Source organism: Lissotriton vulgaris, chromosome 7 (assembly GCF_964263255.1).
Source record: "Lissotriton vulgaris chromosome 7, aLisVul1.2, whole genome shotgun sequence".
NCBI classification, from domain to species: domain Eukaryota; kingdom Metazoa; phylum Chordata; class Amphibia; order Caudata; family Salamandridae; genus Lissotriton; species Lissotriton vulgaris.
The window spans coordinates 459,623,646-459,643,936 of record NC_141695.1 but is presented as its reverse complement, the minus strand read 5'-3'; the positions used below and the strand labels follow the sequence as shown (position 1 = coordinate 459,643,936).

At 45.7% G+C, this 20,291-nt stretch overlaps 1 protein-coding gene across 2 annotated transcripts in view; it reads right to left on the bottom strand.

Moving 5' to 3' along the window:
• Positions 1-1,341: 1,341 nt before the first annotated feature.
• LOC147701861 (uncharacterized) overlaps positions 1,342-20,291 on the bottom strand; it is a 750,024-nt gene continuing 731,074 nt past the window's right edge. Inside the window, exon 24 of one of the 2 annotated variants that reach the window (XM_086930494.1) lies at positions 1,342-4,554. In XM_086930494.1, coding sequence (XP_086786620.1) covers positions 3,219-4,554 — 1,336 coding nt within the window. In that variant the 3' untranslated portion in view covers positions 1,342-3,218. The remainder of the gene's footprint in view (positions 4,555-20,291) is intronic. The other variant, XM_086930495.1, reaches the window with a different exon arrangement.

The window sequence follows — 20,291 nt, the reverse complement described above, 5'->3', positions numbered from 1 at the left end:
TTAAAAGGTAGAGAGGTTGAGATAAAGGTCGAGAGGTAGATAGAGGTAGATAGAGGTAGATAGAGGTAGAGAGAGGTAGAGAGGGAGAGGGTTCGAGAGGTAGAGAGAGGTAGAGTGGTAGAGAGAGAGGTGCAGAGAAAGAGGTAGAGAGATAGGTGTAGAGAGGTATAGAGAGGTAGATATATAGAGGTAGAGAGAGGTAGAGAGGTAGAGAGATGGCAAACAAAAGGTAGAGAGAGAGGTAGAGAGGTAGAGAGAGGCAGAGAGAGGTAGAGAGGTAGAGGTAGAGATGTAGAGGTAGAGATGTAGAGAGATTGCAAAGAAAGGTAGAGAGAGGTAGAGAGGTAGAGGTAGAGAGGTAGAGGTAGAGGTAGAGAGGTAGAGGTAGAGAGGTAGAGAGAGATGTGGAGAGAGTGAGGTAGAGAGAAAGGTAGAGAGGTAGAGGTAGAGAGAGGTAGAGAGAAGTAGAGAGAGGTAGAGTGAAGTAGAGTGAGGTAGAGGTGTAGAGAGATTGAAAGGTGTAGAAAGATGGAGAGGCGTAGAGAGGTAGAGAGAGAGATAGAGATAGAGAGAGAGGTTGAGAGGTAGAGAGAGAGGTAGAGAGAGAGAGAGAGAGAGAGAGAAGTCAAGAGGTAGAGAAAGATAGAGGTAGAGAGAGAGATAGAGAGAGGTAGAGAGGGAGAGCGTTTGAGAGGTAGAGAGGGAGGTGTAGAGAGAGAGGTAGCGAGATAGAGGTAGAGAGAAGAAGAGAGGTGTAGAGAGGTGTAGAGGTGTAGAGCGGTAGAGGGAGAGGTAGAGAGGGAGAGCGTTCAAGAGGTTTAGAGAGATAGAGAGGAAAAGAGATAGAGAGAGATAGAGAGAGGTAGAGGTGTAGAGAGGTAGAGCGAGGTAGAGAGAGGTACAGAGGTAGAGAGAGTTAGAGAGGTAGAGGGGTAGAGAGGAAGAGAGAGAGGTAGAGAGGTAGCGAGAGGTAGAGAGGTAGCGAGAGGTAGAGAGGTAGTGAGAGGTACAGAGGTAGAGAGGTAGAGAGAGAGGTAGAGAGGTAGAGAGGTAGAGAGAGGGGTAGGTAGGTAAAGAGAGAGAGTGAGGTAGAGAGAGCGAGGTAGAGAGAGAGAGAGGTAGAGAGAGCGAGGAAGAGAGTTGTAGAGGTAGAGAGAGAGGTAGTGAGAGAGATAGGTAGAGGTAGAGGGAGAGAGGTGGAGAGAGGTAGAGAGAGGTAGATAGAGAGGTAGAGAGAGAGGGTTAGAGAGAGCGGTAAAAAGGTAGAGAGGTAGAGAGAGGCTAGAGAAGGGTAGAGAGAGAGGTATAGAGAGGTAGATAGGCAGAGAGGTAGAGAGAGGTAAAGAGATAGAAAGAGGTAGAGAGAGATAGAGAGCTAGAGATAGAAAGGTAGAGAGGTATAGAGGTAGAGAGAGAGGTAGAAAGGTAGCGAGAAGTAGGACGGTAGAGATAAATCTTAGGCAGGCCTCAAGTGCAGGGGAAGAGAACGTCCTAGATAAATGGGAGGATGAGGGCCGCTATCCCTCATCAATGCAATAATAGTTTTTTTTCTCATAAACACAATTATAGGTTGCTTTGAACCAGCTCCCCTTCCTGGCATCTTTTGGAATATGAAAACATGCTTTTATTAACTCTGTAAGCAGCACGGTAGACCGCCCTCGCTACATCATGGAATGTGTTTAAGTAAAGACAAGAGAATCGCATCCAGGCGGCGAGATCTAGTTGCCTATCTATTTACCCTTGGTTTTCTGGGCCCAAATAACCAGATGGAAGATCTGGAGTAGTTAAGTTGTAAGGGGCTGGGGTTATTCTGGGAAGCAGAATATTGTACATACTTGGTACTCCGCTGCACTGTAGCAGATCACAGGACTCAGGCAATGCAGCATTGGCCATTGCCTATGTCTCAGGATTATTGATAACTAGTCATGTCAAGTTAGGTGACCTTCAGCTACAGGGAAGTAAAGGCTACGAACATGATAGATGGGAAACAAAAGGTTACATACAAGACAGATGGGAACAAAGGCCTAAATACACTAATAGTAGCAACAATGGGCTGCAAATATAAAAGATGGGATCAAAAAGTTATACACAAAATATAGGAGTAAATGGCTACATGCATGATACATGGAAATTAAAGAATGCATATACGACGGCTGGGAAGAAAAAGTTACACACAGTTAATATGTGAACAAAAGGATTATGAATGGTGAGAATAGAAGTCTTAAGTACAGGCATCTTCACTGACTGATGAAAAATATAAACCTTAACTTAATTATAACAAGAGTTGCGGCCGAGTGGTACGTGTGAGGTTCAAAAGCAGACATGGCAGGAGCCACAAGACGTGCAGCCGAGTGGTGCACTTAATGACCCGTGAAAGATAGATGGCGGCAGCGCTCGCGTGAACGCAAGCGTTAGGCTAGCAAAGGTTTGGGGTAGCACTTTGAAAACTCACCTACTAAATGTCTCAGAGCAGTGCCTGCACTGGCTCCGCGAGACCTAAAAATCACACCACACTCAAGAGTTTGGAACAAGAGGCTGAGTAAACACACAACGGAAAGAGGACAATCATACCTAGGGTATCCAACTGGATACTACATTTGGCCCAATCCAAAAAGAGCTTGGTAGGTAAATGCAGAGGGGACCTCAGGCTCATTCAGCTAGATCCTTTTGCACAGCCCATTCTTCATCATTGCAGTAGTACATTTCTAATATGAGGGTATGGCTTATTTATAGCAAAAGTCCAGACCCTGTACAGTACAAAAATCTATTTACCAAATTAATGGCCCCTGCAATCCTGTACAACAGTGATTAGCCACTAATGGTTTATCATACTTCCACAGATATTTCCCCAGCTTGCCCAAAAGCTTACCAACTGAGAATCTAAAAACATTGCCAAGAGATCACTGTACGTTTTACATAATTTAGAAGATTTTTTTTTATAAAATTCATTATTCGAGTAACCTTTTCACAGCAGCCATTGTCAATTTCACAAGAATGTGAGGGGGATCCACCTAACCACATTTCTTTTCCTGGGAAAGGATATTAAAGTGATACATTATAACTTATGGCATCCATACCCAATTGAGTTTTGTCTCAGAAAGACAAATTTGTCAACTTTGCTGCGGTGATGAATACTGGCTCCGATGGCCAGAAGCGATTTTGTCCTGCTCCCCATAAAAGTCAAAATGTTAACGATCAGAATGATGTTCTCTGCCCCCTTACTTCTGCCCCTGGATCAGTTTGATGTCAAAGACAGGTTCACCAGCCCAAAGTCTGGCAGCAAATAGATGCCGACAGGGAAGGTGACTATATGTGTATATGGAGCAGCTGCAGCTGGTTAGTTCCTCGTCTATGTGGAAGTCTGATGTGCCATCATTCAACACAAAACCATGCTCCAGCTCAGTCACTTCATAGCAACCCTGCTTGCTTAGGGCGATTTCCTCTTGCACTAACTTGAGTCCAATGTGTGGGCAGGCCGATTGATAGAGGGCATAAAGTGTTTCTTCATTCAGTGTTGCAGTTAACACAGAGAGGCTCTGTAGTCGCATTATCCCACTCACACATTCAGCTGGTGTCATGGGGGGAGTCAGGGCTGACCTTAGCATTACCTGATGATGAAGCACCAGCTCAGAGAACCGTACACGCTCAGATTTCTTGAGTCCCCAGCAGGCCACCCACATCTCCTTGCGATGGTGCCAGTTCTCCAGGAAATAGGTAAAAAATCCAGAGAGCGCGACAGCTGCCAGCTCTTTCAAATGAAACTCATATGCCTCGGGTGTATGGGAGAATACTATCTTTTGGATGATGTTCTTCAAGGTCTGGCAGACAGATGGGTCTTCTTGATCCACCCGGCTGTACAGGGCCTCAAGTGCATAGGCTTGGCTCATTACAACCGTACTATTTGGAAGCAGTGGACTGATAAGATCCAGCTCCGCCAAATCTGTATGAAGGACAACACTCTTTATATGAGGCTTAAATATACCGGGAATGCTCTGCATCAAGGACACCACCATGAACCTCACAGGTGTTTGACTGTTCTTGTGGGTAAGGAAGTAGGCACATTCACGGCCCCTACCATCTGCGTCCTCACACAGTACTGTGTACAGGTTGAAGTTCCTATTCACACACAAGGACTGTTCCAAGAAGAGGATTGAGGGGAAACGTTGGAGCAAGCTCCTCATGCGAGAGGTCATAAGGAAGACACATTCCAGTGCCACTTCTTCAGGGTAGAAAACCAGCTTCACTTTTGCCTTACTGTCTACCTCAAATAAGGATAACAGTTCTGCCACGAGATGTTGAAGATCTGCTTGTTCATCACAACTTCGCTCCATCAGCTTCTGGAGGTCACTGGCCGTCACAAACTGTTTAGACATGCTGTTGGTCAACTCCAGTAAAAAGTGGGGGTTGGCCTTCAGCCTGCCCTGTGGGTAATGCATGGCAAACTCCTCTTCACTGATATCATGGTTATGCTCCAACATCGCCTGCTTGATGGATAGACAGTCAAAGTTCGGACCCACTCTCAATATGATGTTTGATGGGCAGGCGAATGTATCCCTGGAGAAGAAGGAAAGATATTTCTGAGTAAACATGGAAAAAGTTCCACAAAGAATCATGTTCATACAGAATGTTACGTTACAAAAAGAAGGGTAAACTCATAGGCAAGTCGCTGGGACCTGTGTATGTAGCAGTACAGAAAGAAGGGTCCCAGAACAAATGGAAAGTACAGTAGGAATGACTTATGGCAAAAATAAACAGAAATATACAACTTAGGAGTACATTGTTATTTAATCACAAGGTACTCACACTCATATTTAAGTACATTGCATTAGTTCATAAGTTCACAAATAGTAGTGCCCAACGAATAGAGGAGGGGGGGAAGTGAAAGTGGTAGGAGGTAGTGCAAGGTGAGGAACATGAAGCAGGACAAGCGTACTTATTCTCAAACAATAAGAAACTTCAGAAATGGCTTCAAGTGAGAGCCAGGCATAGGTACATCAAATGATCATGTAGTTCCAAACAACTAAACTTCTAGAGTCAGCAGTATAATTTGTGCTAGGGATAGAAATTGGTAAGAGAGACGGTTGTCTACATTTCGACCCGGATAGGCGTAGGGTAGGTTGGCCCTTACAGGTGGGTTTTCATCAGGACAGGGAAGGGTGGTGAGCAAGCTTCCATGCGGGCGTGGTCGCGCACGGAGATCAGGGCAGTGCATGCAGCCAGATAATTATAGGGAAATCATATCTCGAGTGAGAAACACATAAGGTGGAATTGTTCATGGGCAATGGTGTCGGCTAGTGAATAGAGCCGCCAAGGAGCGGTCGGTAATACCCCTGTCTTCTGAAGCAGGGAATCAATCCGTCAATGGAGACCGAGGCTTTAAAAGCCTTGGTCTCCACCTTGTGTGTTTTTCACTCGAGATATGATTTCCCTATAATTATAGGGGAGGAGCTGTCACCTACCACACTTGCACATCACAAAGGCTCTGTCTGAGCACTCTCACAGAGCGTTTATCAGTAGTCTATTGTGACCCAGAAAAGCTGGGGCATGAACAGGGAGGAAGGGTTCAAAATTAATTTGTTATACAGCAATAAAACTAATCATCAGTGGGGGTTCATGGTTTCCAATAAGGATTGAGTGGGGGGCCCGGGTTTCCAGGAAAGATTAAGTGAGGGTCCACAGACGTTTAAAGGTTAAAAACTATTGTTATACAGTAAACCTCACTCTCAAGCCAACTCGTGTAGTTTTGCTGTTAAGCTAATATGTCATTTTCGTCATATATGTAAGGCAATGGCAGCTTTAATTAATTTGGGTGTGCCTATATACTAATGAATATTTATTAATATATGTACCAACAGTGCATAGCACGGTATATAGTTTAACCAGATTCCCTCGAAGTGGCATACAGTAAAATAAAGACTGCATAATGGTAGTTGCTCACTGACTAAATTATGAGAAAAGATATCTCTTTGCCTATGTATATTATAGAGCTGCATGCGTCCTTCTGCGCATCTTCCCCGGGATTTTGGTTTGATACTAAATTTGGTTTGAGAGTTGTGAACACTACTATTAATTGAATATATGTATGTAGACAATGTTAGAATGGTATCCTTTCACTCATCAAAATGTTTTGATTAATCACACACAAAATATTGATGTATAAATTAAAGATCAGTCTTTGTAAAATAGGGCTGAATTTTAGGGGCCAATGCATCGCTATTATGATTATCTGGCAGAATTCAACAATATTGAGTACAACATCTAAACGTGTTTATGTCTTTCGACCCCTTGAGACAAGGTACAGTGTTTGCATTTCTTTTTGGGGCAGATTGCTGAGCACACTGTTATGCTAGTCAAATTTGCCATTTACAATGGCATTAATTATTGTCCCTCTTCTTTCACCTCTGCGTCACCCCACTGGCTCAGAGCAAGCAGCTGAAAAATAAAATGATGTTCTATCAACGTTTTCTTTTCACCTGCTGACTGAGCCAGCGTGTGTAGGGAGGGGTGAGGCCCGGGCCATGGGAGGGGGAGGAGGAGGAGGAGGAGGTGGACTGGTTTATGCAATCACACCGGCTGGAGAAACCCAAGTGTGCATGTGTGTTTACACATGCACACTTCGGTTTCTCCAACCTGGCTCTATTGAAAAGTTGGGTTGGAAAAAAAAGGACAGACTCCCCGTCCTGAGCAGAGCATCAAACCAGCTTGCTCAGGCCAATCCCTGTGCTGCTCTCATAGCATGAAGGCAGTGCAGGGATTACACAGGAAGTCTGTGATGCCGTCCCAGTGTCAGCTGGTACCAGGAAGAACACGGAGGTGAGTTTTGAGCGATTTTCTGAAATTAAGAAGGGAAGGGCTGGATTTGATGGAAAGAGGGAGGGGATTCCAGAGACTGGGAGCCAGGTGGGAGAAGCGACGGCCACCGAATTTCTTGGTTTTAGCTTTGGGGGTGACTAGCAGATGAAGATAAGCTGATCGGAGGTTGCGCGTTGGTCGATGTGGGATGATTAGAGATTTGAGAAATGCGGGACCGGTGCAGTTCAGGGCTTTGAATGTGAGGCAGCCCACCTTGAAGGCTGCCCTTTGACCTATTGGTAGCCAGTGCAGTCGGTGAAGCAGGGGTTTTGCCGATTGCCATTTGGGAGTTTTATGGATGAGACGGGCCGCCTGGTTCTGAACAACCTGAAGGCGGTGCAGCAGTGATTGTGGGAGACCGTAATAAAGGGAGTTGGAGAAATCCAAAGGGGATAGTACCAGAGAGATGACAACCTGGGTTAGTGCGGCGGGAGGCAGTAAGTGGCTGACTTTGCGGATCTTCCGGAGCTGGTGCATACAGGATGAGATGACAGCACCCACTTGAGCTTTGAGGGATAGTTCGGTGTTGATAATCACACCTAGACTTTTTACTGATTTGACCAGGACTGGGGGGGGGCCTAGATCAGAGGGCCAGAACTGCGGGCCCCAGTGAGCAGGGCTGGATCCAGGGAGGAGCAGCTCGGTTTTCCCAGGATTTAGCTTCAGTTGATTCAGGTTCATCCAGTGTTGGATGTGGTTCATGACGGTGTGAAAAGTGTTAATGGCATGAAGGGAATTGAGTGGGAAGACAATCTGCAAGTCATTGGCGTAGTTGTATACAATAATGTCCCAGTTCTGAAGTGAGTGAATCAAGGGCCGGAGGTACAGGTTGAACAGCAGTGGCGAGAGGGAGGAGCCTCGGGGGACTCCACAGGTCGTGGGAGTTTTTGCCGCTGTATAGGGGCCCAGACGAACGGCCTGTGTTCTTCCAGTCAGGAAGGACTCGATCCACTTAAGAGCTGTGCCCTGGATGCCTGCCTGCCCGACACGGTGGAGGAGGATGTTATGGTCCACCGTGTCGAACCCGGCCGACAGATCCAGGAGTACGAGGGCTTTGTGGGTCTCCCATGAATGATGTAAATACCTGGACATGGGATGAGGGATTTATGGTCCTCTCTGTTACAGCTTGCATCATTGGGGCTATGCTGGTTTGCAGTTCATGAACTTTGCTAATACTGCATACAATTATGTAGGTGGGTAGGAGGACGAAAGGGGTTAGAGAAGGATTTCAACTCGGTGACATAGAATTCCTAAGCAATGTACACACTTGAGGATCCCGTAAGATAATTGGATACTGTTGAATTCTTCCAGGAAGTGCTTTGAACAGACCATTAATAAACTTTTGTTTTTAAGACAAAATATACTATGAGACAATGGGGTAACGCAAAATGATGGGGCCTCATGTAGAATGCAATGAGGGCCCACATGAAGGGTTGGGCCCCAGTGAAGACTTGGAGGGCACCCATGTGCCGCCGGGGACTACATTACTCCCCTTCTATAAGATGAAAAAGGGTATTACTCTGAACCTATCTATAATTGTTGTTTGTACAATATGCTTGTGATGTCCATATTCAGCTTGATTGCTTGCACAGATATACTATCCCTTGGAATAAACAGATTGTTCAAAACCTTCCCTTCAGCTTTTAAAAAAAATAAAATACACTCCAATGATAAACGTTCTATTTCATGTAAAAGAAATCTTATGCGAGTATAAAAACAGACTCATGCTGTTTGTCTGTTAAAATGTATACAAGTGCTTTCCACCCCTAACACAGCATCCAATTTTAGCAACTTGATATGATATCTGTGATAATGTATTTGTTATCACTACTCCATTTCCAGGTCTTGCCTACGACAGTTTATGTGCTGACTCTTGCCAGACCTTTTGTTTTTTAACAGTGGGTTGGGAGAGTATCCATTGGTGGCTTCATTGTCACTCTTTTCCTTCCTTCTTCTAGCACCTGCTTCATACCATCCGTTGCTATTGGCTTACCCCAGCTCTCCTTCCAAACCTCTGATGTTTGTCTGCTTACTCCCAGTAGCTGTGTTGCTTACTCTGATGTCGGTGTTGCCCCCGCTTATGCATCCTCTGTTGTCTCACCCATGCTTCATCCATTGTCTGTGTTACCCCGCCACCAAATCTCCCTCCCGTGTCTGCATTAACTCCCACCCACCCTCCCTCCATTGTCTGTGTTCCTTTCATCTTCTTTCTCTCGGTTGTCCATGATTGCACCTAGCTGCCCTAACTCCAATGTCCGTGTTGCCCCCTCCATTGTTTGTGTTACCCCTCACCCGCATCAATTAAACAAGCATTTGCAATGCAATAGGTCTCGCATTAGGAAAGTTTGAGCAATTGGTATTGTAAGTGACAAATATTTTATGTATGTGTTGGTTTTGTAATTAGCGATAATAATAGCTTTGTCATTTACAATGCCAATAGTTTTAACTTTCGCAAACGTGACACCTATAGCATTTGTAATGCAATCTGTGTTGTATTTACATGACTTAGATGTATTAATATTACAAAAAACAATGACATATTTTTTCTAATAATTAAAACTTAAATAAAAGTTATTGTAATTTATAATGGCAATAGCTTAAACTTTTGTAAATAACTTTTGGGAAGATTATGTTCATTGTATTTTATTGTGATGCAAATCCACGAACAGCAGTGAAATATTAACATCTTTTTGGTGACATTTGTAATAAAGCTTGAAACATTGAGAGAACATATTAGAACCAGTTGTTGTTGAATGGTTGCACAGAGTGATGCTGTGGCGTTCAGTGGTGCTGAGTGATGCTGTGGCGTTCAGTGGTGCTGAGTGATGCTGCGGCGTTCAGTGGTGCTGAGTGATTCTGCGGCGTTCAGTGGTGCTGAGTGATGCTGCAGCCTTCAGTGGTGCTGAGTGATGCTGCGGCCTTCAGTGGTGCTGAGTGATGCTGTGGCGTTGAGTGATGCTGTGGCGTTGAGGGATGCTGTGGTGTTGAGGGATGCTGTGGCGTTGAGGGATGCTGTGGCGTTGAGGCATGCTGTGGCGTTGAGGGATGCTGTGGCGTTGAGGGATGCTGTGGCGTTGAGGGATGCTGTGGCGTTGAGGGATGCTGTGGCATTGAGGGGAGCTGTGGCGATGAGGGGAGCTGTGGCGATGAGGGGTGCTGTGGCGATGAGGGGCGCTGAGTGATTCTGTGGTACTGAGTGATTCTGTGGTGCTGAGTGATTCTGTGGTGCTGAGTGATGCTGTTGCGTTGAGTGATGCTGTGGTGTTGAAGGGTGCATTGACGTTGAGTGGTGCAGTGGTGTTGAGTGGTGCTGGGGCGTTGAGTGGTGCTGGGGCGTTGAGTGGTGCTGGGGCGTTGAGTGGTGCTGGGGCGTTGAGTGGTGCTGGGAGCGTTGAGTGGTGCTGGGAGCGTTTAGTGGTGCTGGGAGCGTTTAGTGGTGCTGGGAGCGTTGAGTGGTGCTGGGAGCGTTGAGTGGTGCTGGGAGCGTTGAGTGGTGCTGGGAGCGTTGAGTGGTGCTGGGGCGTTGAGTGGTGCTGGGGCGTTGAGTGGTGCTGGGGCGTTGAGTGGTGCTGGGGCGTTGAGTGGTGCTGGGGCGTTGAGTGGTGCTGGGGCGTTGAGTGGTGCTGGGGCGTTGAGTGGTGCTGGGGCGTTGAGTGGTGCTGGGGCGTTGAGTGGTGCTGGGGCATTGAGTGGTGCTGGGGCGTTGAGTGGTGCTGGGGCGTTGAGTGGTGCTGGGGCGTTGAGTGGTGCTGGGGCGTTGAGTGGTGCTGGGGCGTTGAGTGGTGCTGGGAGCGTTGAGTGGTGCTGGGAGCGTTGAGTGGTGCTGGGAGCGTTGAGTGGTGCTGGGAGCGTTGAGTGGTGCTGGGGCGTTGAGTGATGCTGTGGCGTTGAGTGTGGCATTGTGTGATGCTGTGGCATTGAGTAATGCTGTGGCGTTGTAATGCTGTGGCGTTGAGTGGTGCTGTGGCATTGAGTGGTGCTGTGGCATTGAGTGGTGCTGTGGCATTGAGTGGTGCTTTGGCATTGAGTGGTGCTGTGGCGCTGAGGGGTGCTGTGACGTTGAATGGTGCTGTGACGTTGAATGGTGCTGTGGTGTTGAGTGATGCTGTGGCGCTGAGTGATGCTGTGGCGCTGAGTGATGCTGTGGCATTGAGTGGTGCCAAGTGATGATGAGGTGCTGTGTTGGTAGTCAGTTGATGCAGCACTGGTGCTGTGCTAGTGCGGAGGTAGTGCTGCGCTGGTGCTGAGGTGGTGCTGTGCTGAGGCTGAACAATGTTGACGTGGTGTGGTAGTACTCAGATGCAGCTGAGTGACGCTCATGTGGGGTTGCGGTAGTGCAGCTGAAGTGGTGCTGCGCTTATGCTGATATGGTTCTGAGGTATTGCTGCACTGATGTAATGGTGCTTGGGTGGTCCTCAGGTGGCGCTAAAGTGGTGCTGTCCTGCTGAGTGATACTGAGGTGGTGCTGTGCTGGGGTGATGCTGCGCTGAGGTGGTGGTGTTGTAGTTGCGGTTGTGCTCGGGTGCTGCTGAGTGAAGCTCAGGTGGTGCTGCAGTAGTCCTGCTTTAGTGGTGATGAGTTACACTGACTGGTGCTGAAGTGGTGCTCTGTGCTGAGGTGGTGCTACAATAGTGACACGAAGGGGGGCAGGGGGTGATCACAGACTCCCGGACTCACTCCAGGGGCAGGCACTGCCCTGCTGCACTGATAGCTACACCTCTAAAGAAACTGGTACAGGGAGAAACGGGTGTAGAAAGGAAGAGGGGTAAGAGTGGAACCTGGAGATGGCAGGAAATCGGTGAAGAGAGGAAACTGGTGAAAGTACGTAACTGATGTACAGGAAACTGGTGTAGAGATCAAAGTGGCGTAAATGGGAAACTGGCGTAAATGTAAAGTCTTTGTAGAAAGATAAAACTGGCGTGAATAGAACACTGCTGAAGAGAGAAAATGGTTGGAATCTGATACAGGTGGGACATGTATAGATGTGAGAAAGCTGAAAACCGGAAGCCCAAATAAAAGGCATAACTGGTAAATGTGAAACTAGCAGAGAGAGGGGTCTGGTAAAGATGTAAAACTGTTGTAGACATAATTTGGTACAGATAGGCTCACAACAAATATAAAGCTATCTGTAAGAGAGAGGGGGAAATAGAGAAAGGAACCCACAGAGAAGAACAGAAACAGTGAGAAAGAAAAGAAAGAGAACAAGCGGACTGGGGTAGGGAATATCAAATTCTTTTAATTTGCTTTTATGTAAATAGGTGACATTTTGACAAAATTCTGCACACTCTTGGAATGGCAAACTCCCATTTTGCGCTACATTTTAGCGTGAAATTAAATGGAGGAGAGAAGAGGACACTTTGGCATTAACAATAATATCGCCAAAAACACAAGCACCTGAACGTGTTTTGCTTGTTCGTGATGTTCCCATACAGGATTGCACATAATTATGCAAAAAACGTAAAGCAAAATTACACAAGATTATGCCTGCGGAACCAAATTTTCATCCCCTGTCTGGAGCGTGTGGTATGGAGAAAAAAACACATGTCCGACGACCAAATCTCATGCGGAACATCTTCGTCAGGCTACTCTTTTAAGCACACAACTCAGCATTCTGGGACTTGTAGTTTTGGGTTTAACGTGAAAGGTATCGTCCTGTAAGCTTAAGACTCCAAAGAGCTGTTAAAACATCTGCAATGACTATGTGTTCTACATAATATAAGATCACTAAAAAGCAAGGGTATGGACTTAAACAATAGGGCGTAGGAAGTGAACACGGCAGCTGTGTGAGAAGAAGACGGAAGGCCAGTCCTTACCCAGGAGGAACAGGAGGATGCAGGTCATTAGCAAGGGCCGCTGCAGCTTCATGGTTGTCGCCTTTCGGGTGTCGGCACCAAGCTGCTGGCGGAGAATCTGTTAGCATTCATGCAAAGTGAAACGCTGTTCAGCTTAGTGTGTTTACATTAACGTTTAACATTTGAGCTTACTAAAATAAATGTTTTGAATAATTATTGCAGACTAAAAGACGGAAAAAAAAAAAAATCAAACCTTAGGAACGGGTCCCAGGAAGCACGGTGTGCTCCGTGGCTATAAAGCAGGGAGGAAATGTTATTAAAACAGGAAACATCTACAGATGCTGGAAACAAGAAACACCACGGAGGAATGCTGACGTTAATTAAAGCAGGACAGACGATGGGGTGGTGTGGCAGGGAAAGCAAGCAACAAGCTCTCGGCATTGCTGTGGGGGGGGAGAGGGGTGGGCGGGGGAGCAGCAGCCTTTGATGTGCGAGCGAGTGGGAGGGAACGACCATATGGGGTGTGATTGAGAAGTGAGGACAAGCGCGCGCTGGGGAAGCGTCGCGCTTGAGTACCTCACATGCATTGGGGACAATCCTCGCTGGTTCCAGAGTTTGTTTCGCCTACTATGGATCTCGACATCTGCAATGCGCAAGCGCATGGGCAGAGGTCGAGACCTAAAAAGCGAGATGGCGTGTCATAGCAGTCCACCCCCCACATCCTCCACTGTCCGTGTCTCCATTGTCAGTGTTAAAAGCAATCCGTACTGCCTTCTTGCCCGCTATAAAAAGAAAATGCTATGACTAGGACACTGCTGGCGTCGTCATTTCGCTTTTATTTCCCCCATAACCTACGCTGTGGTGCCCTCCACACATGTCCTCCGGCCGTCAGCCACATTATAGCGCTTTATTTATTTATTTTACTTTCAGCCATGCTCTACACCATTGACAAAGCCAATACTCCTCGTAGGCGAGACCTATTACCAATGCTGGTGTTTGTTGGACATCCATTTTACGAAAATCTTGAGTCACTGGGATAAAGCAGATTTATTTTATCCCGCCTCCCATTAAAAAAAATAGTTTATTGAATCAGTATTTGTTGGGAACCTTCAATTAGCTCTTTCCGGACTTGTAGAATAATATAGGGCCCGATTCACATAACTAACAAGACAAAATCGGTATTCCTTCTGTTTACGTGCCGGATTCTTTCAATTCAGAGTTCTTGTAACATGTGGCACTGCAGTTCTTATTAACATCTTTGAAGTATTTAGTACACTTTTTGTGTTTCTTACACATTACACTGGTCACATTATGTGCACTCTACCAGGACGGCTTTTTAACCCAGTTCCCCGTAGCCCGTTTTTGCTGTTTGAGCGAATTATGTGACCCTGTTAGGAACACCCTCTTATGGTCTCGCGTTATGTTCAGTTTTGGAAACCGGGGAATTCGTCGGTGAGCTGCGTCCACCGGTAACACACAGGTCACGTTTTAGGTTGACCTTTTCTGCTCGACTTTTTAATCTCTCAGCGAGTGACCAAGTGTCCGTTCTCGCTTCGTTTTTGCATTGCAGATTCACGTTATAAATTGGGGACTCTTTCTAAGTGTCTATCAGGCATGTGGATTACCATCAGGTTTATGAACTAATGGGCGTGTGTCCGGTCTCAGTACTAGTGTAGCTCCCTGTTGTGTTTTCCATTTTTGTAGCACTAAGGACTATAGCTGTTCCAGCTAACTCCTCCAGTCACTCATATTTTTTCTTTGGTACGTAGCTTTGCATGCCAGGTACTCATTTCTTTTTTGTTCCATATCCGATAGTTCCGTTGTATTCATGCAACTCTTTCTCATCACGCCATTGATGCTTCACTACATAGGTAATTCGTTGTTATTCACACTCTTTCTCTTCTGCTTCACTATTGGGGTCCTTACCTTTTCTTTCATTCACTTAACTCTCTATATTCAAACCTTGTGGTGTCTAAATATGTGGTAGCTATGTATAATAAAATGCATATGATCTATTTGTAAATATAAGGTGAATATACATACATTCTTGTATTTTTTTAAATTTTAGCGGCCCCAGAAGAAGGGACGTGGTGTCCCGAAAAGCATCGGGCCACCCTGGAATGTATTGCTTTGCGTTTGATATAACACTGCTCAGTTACAATGTCAGTTTATTGAGAAAATGGTAATTGCATCACTGCATAAAGATTGTTCTAATTTTTGAATTTGGATTTTGAATTGTGCAACAAATAATAATTCATTTGACAACAATCCTGTGTTTACGTGGTTTAGTTTAAACAATGTTTAATCAAGAATAGATGTATATAAGTGTGTATACATTGTTTAACTTTATTTAGTCGTACACACAGTTATTCAAGGGATAGTTTGCTTGACAGTTCTGATTCACACAGGGATGTGTGCCATTTCGACTCTTCACTTTGTTCTGCACCAAGACACGCAGCCTACAATGGCAGTGTGGGAGTGCAAAGGTTCAGGGCCTCCAAGGGTGGCACAATAAGTGTTGGAGCCCTTAGAGGTCACAGTGTCCTGGGTACCTGTGGTACCATTTACCAGGACCTGACCTGTGGCCGTGGATGCCAATTGGGGTTGGGTTTCAATGCAGTTTTAGGGAAAGAACATAGGCCTTGGGTACCTGATTAGCAGGAGCCCAGGGCACACTCAGTCAAAGCACATCAGCAGTTCAGCAAAAAGTAGGGGCAACCATGCAGAAAGAGGGCACTTTCTCTCAAAGATGAGGTGCAGGCATGGGTCTGTGGGAGCTCCAGAGTGGATAGAGTGTGAGGTTAGTGTCAGATACGGTGGTGGTATATCTGTCAAAGATTCCTTAAGTGTGTGTTGAGGTCTAAAGTTTCTGTATATGGTTGCGATCTTATTGAAGAAGTGGATGCGACTGTTAGGTCTCTAATCGCTTATTATTATTCTCTGTATGGGGTTTAAATTCCTGTACGGGACGCATCTGAAGTCTTGGGTTGAGAACAATGAAGATGCAAGACGCCATAATTCCTAGTAACTGCATGAACACTTGAGCTGGTAAGGGGGATGTTGAGGCTGAAACTGAGACAGTACGTTGTAAAACATCCTTAGTCTGGCTGGAGTTGGGTAAGCTACAGCTTTGTGTGTGTCTATGGTAGCTCCTAGATAGTCTTGAGACATTGGAGGATGGAGATGGGATTTGGCCTGGTTTATTGTGACCCCTAGTTAGTTAACGGTGTTTCACAGTGTTTTTTGTTCGTCACAGGCAACAGTCGTGTGAACTGGCCTTTATAAGCCAGTCGTCTAAGGAGGGGAAGACGTGAATTTGATGTCTTTTTAGATGTGCTGTGGCTAATGCCAAGCATTTTGTTAAAACCCTGGGAGCAGTTGTGACTCCGAAGGGTAGGACCTTGAATTGGTAATGTTGGCATGCAACCACAAACCTGAGGTATTTGCGGTGCCCAGGGTGCATTCGGATATGGAAATAAGCATCCTTTAGATCCAGAGTGGAGAAGTGTGGCTCAGGGGTTAGAGGCGGCAGACCCAGAAGCTGAGATCGGCCCTGGACCAGGGTTCAATTCCCCGCCTCGGTGGGTCTTGGGCTCAAAAAATTCCACGGACTCGATAATTCTCGCTCCGGTGCCTTCTCAACTCATGGGTTCACACTCTGCGACTCTGGGCAATAGCTTGCTTAATCTCCACAACCGCCCATCGCGGCGGGATGCCTGGCTTTCACCTTGTGGATACCCTGCCGGGGTTATCTCACAGGGGAATACCAGGACGGGTTCCCTAAGCAAGCGCCGGGAAACCCTTTGTGGGTAGCTGTGCGCTATATAAGCTCAAATACATTTACATTTACATTTACAGAGTGGATAGAAAGTGGCCTTGTTGAAGGAGAGGAAACACTTGCTGTAGTGTTACCATGTGAAAATGGTCTGACTGAATGTACAGATTGAGTTCTCTGAGGTCCAATATGGGTCTGAGAGAGCAGTCGTTTTTGGGAATCATAAAGTATAGAGCGTACACTCCTGTTCCTTTTTGTCGTAAAGGGACTGGTTCTATTGCATGATTTTGTAATAACGAAAGAACTTCTTGCTTTAGAAGCGTAAGATGTTCTTGTGACATGAGGTGTGACCTTAGAGTAATACTGGGTGGAGTACTTGTAAGTTCCAGGCAATAACCAGACTAGATAATTTGAAAAACACATTTGTCGGATGTAATCGTATTCCAAATGGGTAGAAATTGTGAGAGACGTCCCCCGACGTGAGTGGAATGATCGGGAGGTATGGGAAATAAGTCATTGTTTGTTATTATTGGTGGGGGAGGTGCCTGTAGAATTACTTCTGGTTCTCCCCGTGCCGTTATTTCCTCTATATCCTCCTCGAAATAACCTTTTGAAGAGGCCGACTGATTTTTGCCTTGTAATTGGAGATATTGCCCGTAGAAATGTTCTTGGAACCGCCCATGTAGAATAAGCAACGAAAGGAACCTCTGTTGGAGGCTGCTTGTAAGGCACCCATGGACTTGGCAACGTCTGTCTTTTTTCATCTTCTCTAAGAATGCATCAATAGCTGGGCCAAAGAGATGTTGTGCATCAAATGGATGATTAAGGATAGAAGCTTGTACCTCGGGTTTAAACCCAGAAATCCTCAACCAAGCATGTCTATTAAGCAATACACTAGTGGTTATCGCCCAAGCTGCATTGTCTGCAAGATCTAAGGCGCATCTGACAGAGTTATTAGTTATGAATTTACCCACTTGGATAAGGTCGGTGTCCTTAGCTTTATGCTTGTCAGGAAGGAACTCAACAAGCTTTTGAAGTTCATCATAATGATCCCCGTCATATCTTGCCAGTAATGATTAGGCATTGGCAATGCACCAATTATTAGCTGCTTGTGATGCTATCCATTTACTGGAAGCATCCAATAATTTGGACTCTTTATCTGGAGGTGGGGTATTTCCTGTAGTTTGGGAGTTAGCCCTCCTAAGAACATTGGAAACAACCAAAGAGTCTAAAGGTAACTGTCCTTTGATGTAGACTGGGTCATTAAGTGCAGCCCGGTATTCTTTCACTACCCTGGGAGTGATGATCCTAGCTTTAACAGGGTCTTGAAAGATATCATCAGTATGTTTAAGCAGGGCCTTTAACATTGGTAAGGTTTGTGTAGCCCTTTGAGACGAACTAAGGGTCTCTAATATAAAATCCTCTTCTAGACTCTCCTTATGGAGCTGTACTCCATGGTATTGTGCAGCTCTATTAATTAGCTCAATGTAACCAATATTGTCACCTGGAGGGGAAGGTTTGGATGGATACAAATACGGGTCATTATTCGGCTGAGGGACATTATAATTATCCCATGGATCAGGATCCTGTGGGGCATCCTGTGGTACGTAGTCATCTAATTCGTCATCATCACCCCTGTATCGTGTGGGTTAGTTGATGGTGGTGTAGCAGAGTGTGTAGGTGAAATATAAGGGTCTTCAGGAATGCAAGGAGAAGAAGAGTCAATGAGTCAATAGCCACATTTTTCTTCTTTAAAGGAATGTGGTATTCCTCTGAATAGTCCATTCTTCTCTTTTCAGGGGTTTGGCATGGATTTGTCCAGTGTCTGGGTGGATTGCGATATTTCTTTCTATCGCGGATCCGGTGTGCCTCCGGTCCGAGATTCTTTAGTCGCTGTCTTTTCTTTGGCCGTGGATCTTGGCGTCTAGATTTTCGGTTCTGAATCTTTAGGGTCCTAAGCTTTAGCTTTCCACAATGGCGGAACAGAGATTAGAAGATGTTTTGGTTTCAACACCGAAGGTTGTGGGTCGGTCACTAGCATGCGGACGGGTCGAGCCCGAGCCAGAAGGCTGTTGGTAATGTTTTGGCGCCGAGCCCGAAGGCGGGTTTGCTCGAAACCTTTTCTCGGTACCGACCTTGGCCCGCAGGCAGAAAAGGGACTGGAACCTTTCTCTTGCAAAGGAGATGATTGAGGAACAAAGGGTGTTTACTCATTGTCCGTTGTCCTGGTATGAGGCCTTCAGTATCGGAGTTAGCTTCGGACACAGAGATGTGCTCCTCCTCCATCTCCTGCGATTCTTTCTGGTTGGACTCTTCTGTGAGGAGGTCTGGAGCAGGGCCACTTTGCTGGTACATTTCGTGACGTCGAGCCAGACGATCATAAAGGGTTTTCTTCGACCGAAACGATTAGCACGCGGCGCTGTTTTTCTCGTCGTGTTCCGGGGATAGGCAGGGTTGCACACTTCGTGTAAGTCGGTGCATGGGAACTTAGCGCGACATCTTGGAAATAACTTGAATCGAGTTCGTTCCTTCAGCTGCGACTGATCCCGGAGCGGGTATGTCCAACAGCCTTCCACAAATGATCCCATCAAAGTGGAGAGTAAACGATACGCGGAGAAGGTGAAATGCGGTTGATTAACAATACCGTTGAGGGCAGTGGATTGCGCGTCCAAGGGGGCCCGAAGAACGGTGCCGAACCAGAGCGCAACAATTTACATCCGAACACGATGGCGGAAAAGAACAATCTAACAAAGGAGTCAATGCCCATGTGCACTATCAACTAAGGGAGGAGTCACCTACCTTGTGACTGGAAAGACTTCTTCGAAGAAAAATAAAGTGCAAACATCCGAGCCCAACACTGGATGGCGATCTATGCAAAAGCATAAATCTACAGCTCATATGCCTTGAACAGGCAATTATCAGGCAAATTCAAGCCATCCAAATCATACAAACAGAATCATGATCTGTTTAGCACACAAACTTTCGGATCCCTAAAGACTGTTTAACCCCGAAGGCGGAGGGTTCAGTTTCTTTTGTCATCCACATCAGAGATCAGAGCTATTCTAGTATTGTCTATTTACTTCTCACTCAGCTCAGTTACACCTTGTATCCGCCTCAACTACAGAGCTAATTGCTTGCACCACAGTACACATAATAATGCACAATTTTAGGAAAGTCATCTTTCCTGCATGGCACCTCCCCTGATTCTTCTGGACCCTATTTTTGCTGGTTATCGTTGTGACCCTGCCAATCAGTGCAAACGTGCATGTGCTGTACCCTTAACATAGTACTATTTAGTTTCACCTAGCTGGTGCATTTAACTCTCCAGTAAGGCTATTGAAAGAAATTGCACTAAAAGGCATGGCACTTAAATATGTGGACTGCAGTGTGTATTTACATTACCCATATATATGGCACAATATACGATGGCCAAGAGGATCACAGCACTCTACCGCAGCAGTAGGTAAAACGCACTGTGCCTTTGCCAAAGTGCCTTTGCCATGGAAGAAAATGTATTTCGATACATTAATATTCCAACCGTATGGTTCACCTTGTAAGCCCACACACATAATGTACAAAAAGTAGCACACTACACATTAGAAATAGTAAAATGAATAAATACCATAAGGCTGTTTGACTGTGTAGAATAAACAGTATTTTGCACGGATAGGCCTAGATGTGATTAAAATCTTTGTTTCTTATCTTTGTGTTGGAAAATGAAAGGAAAAATATTTAAAGTTATTACAAACATAGCTTCAAACTACAATGGTAAAAATAGATTTTTGGTAACTTTAGTGGAAAAGTGTACTTTCTGCTGCCTGAGACTAAACTGATTTAAAATCAGTTTGACCTCTTAGCCAATCGCAGAGGTC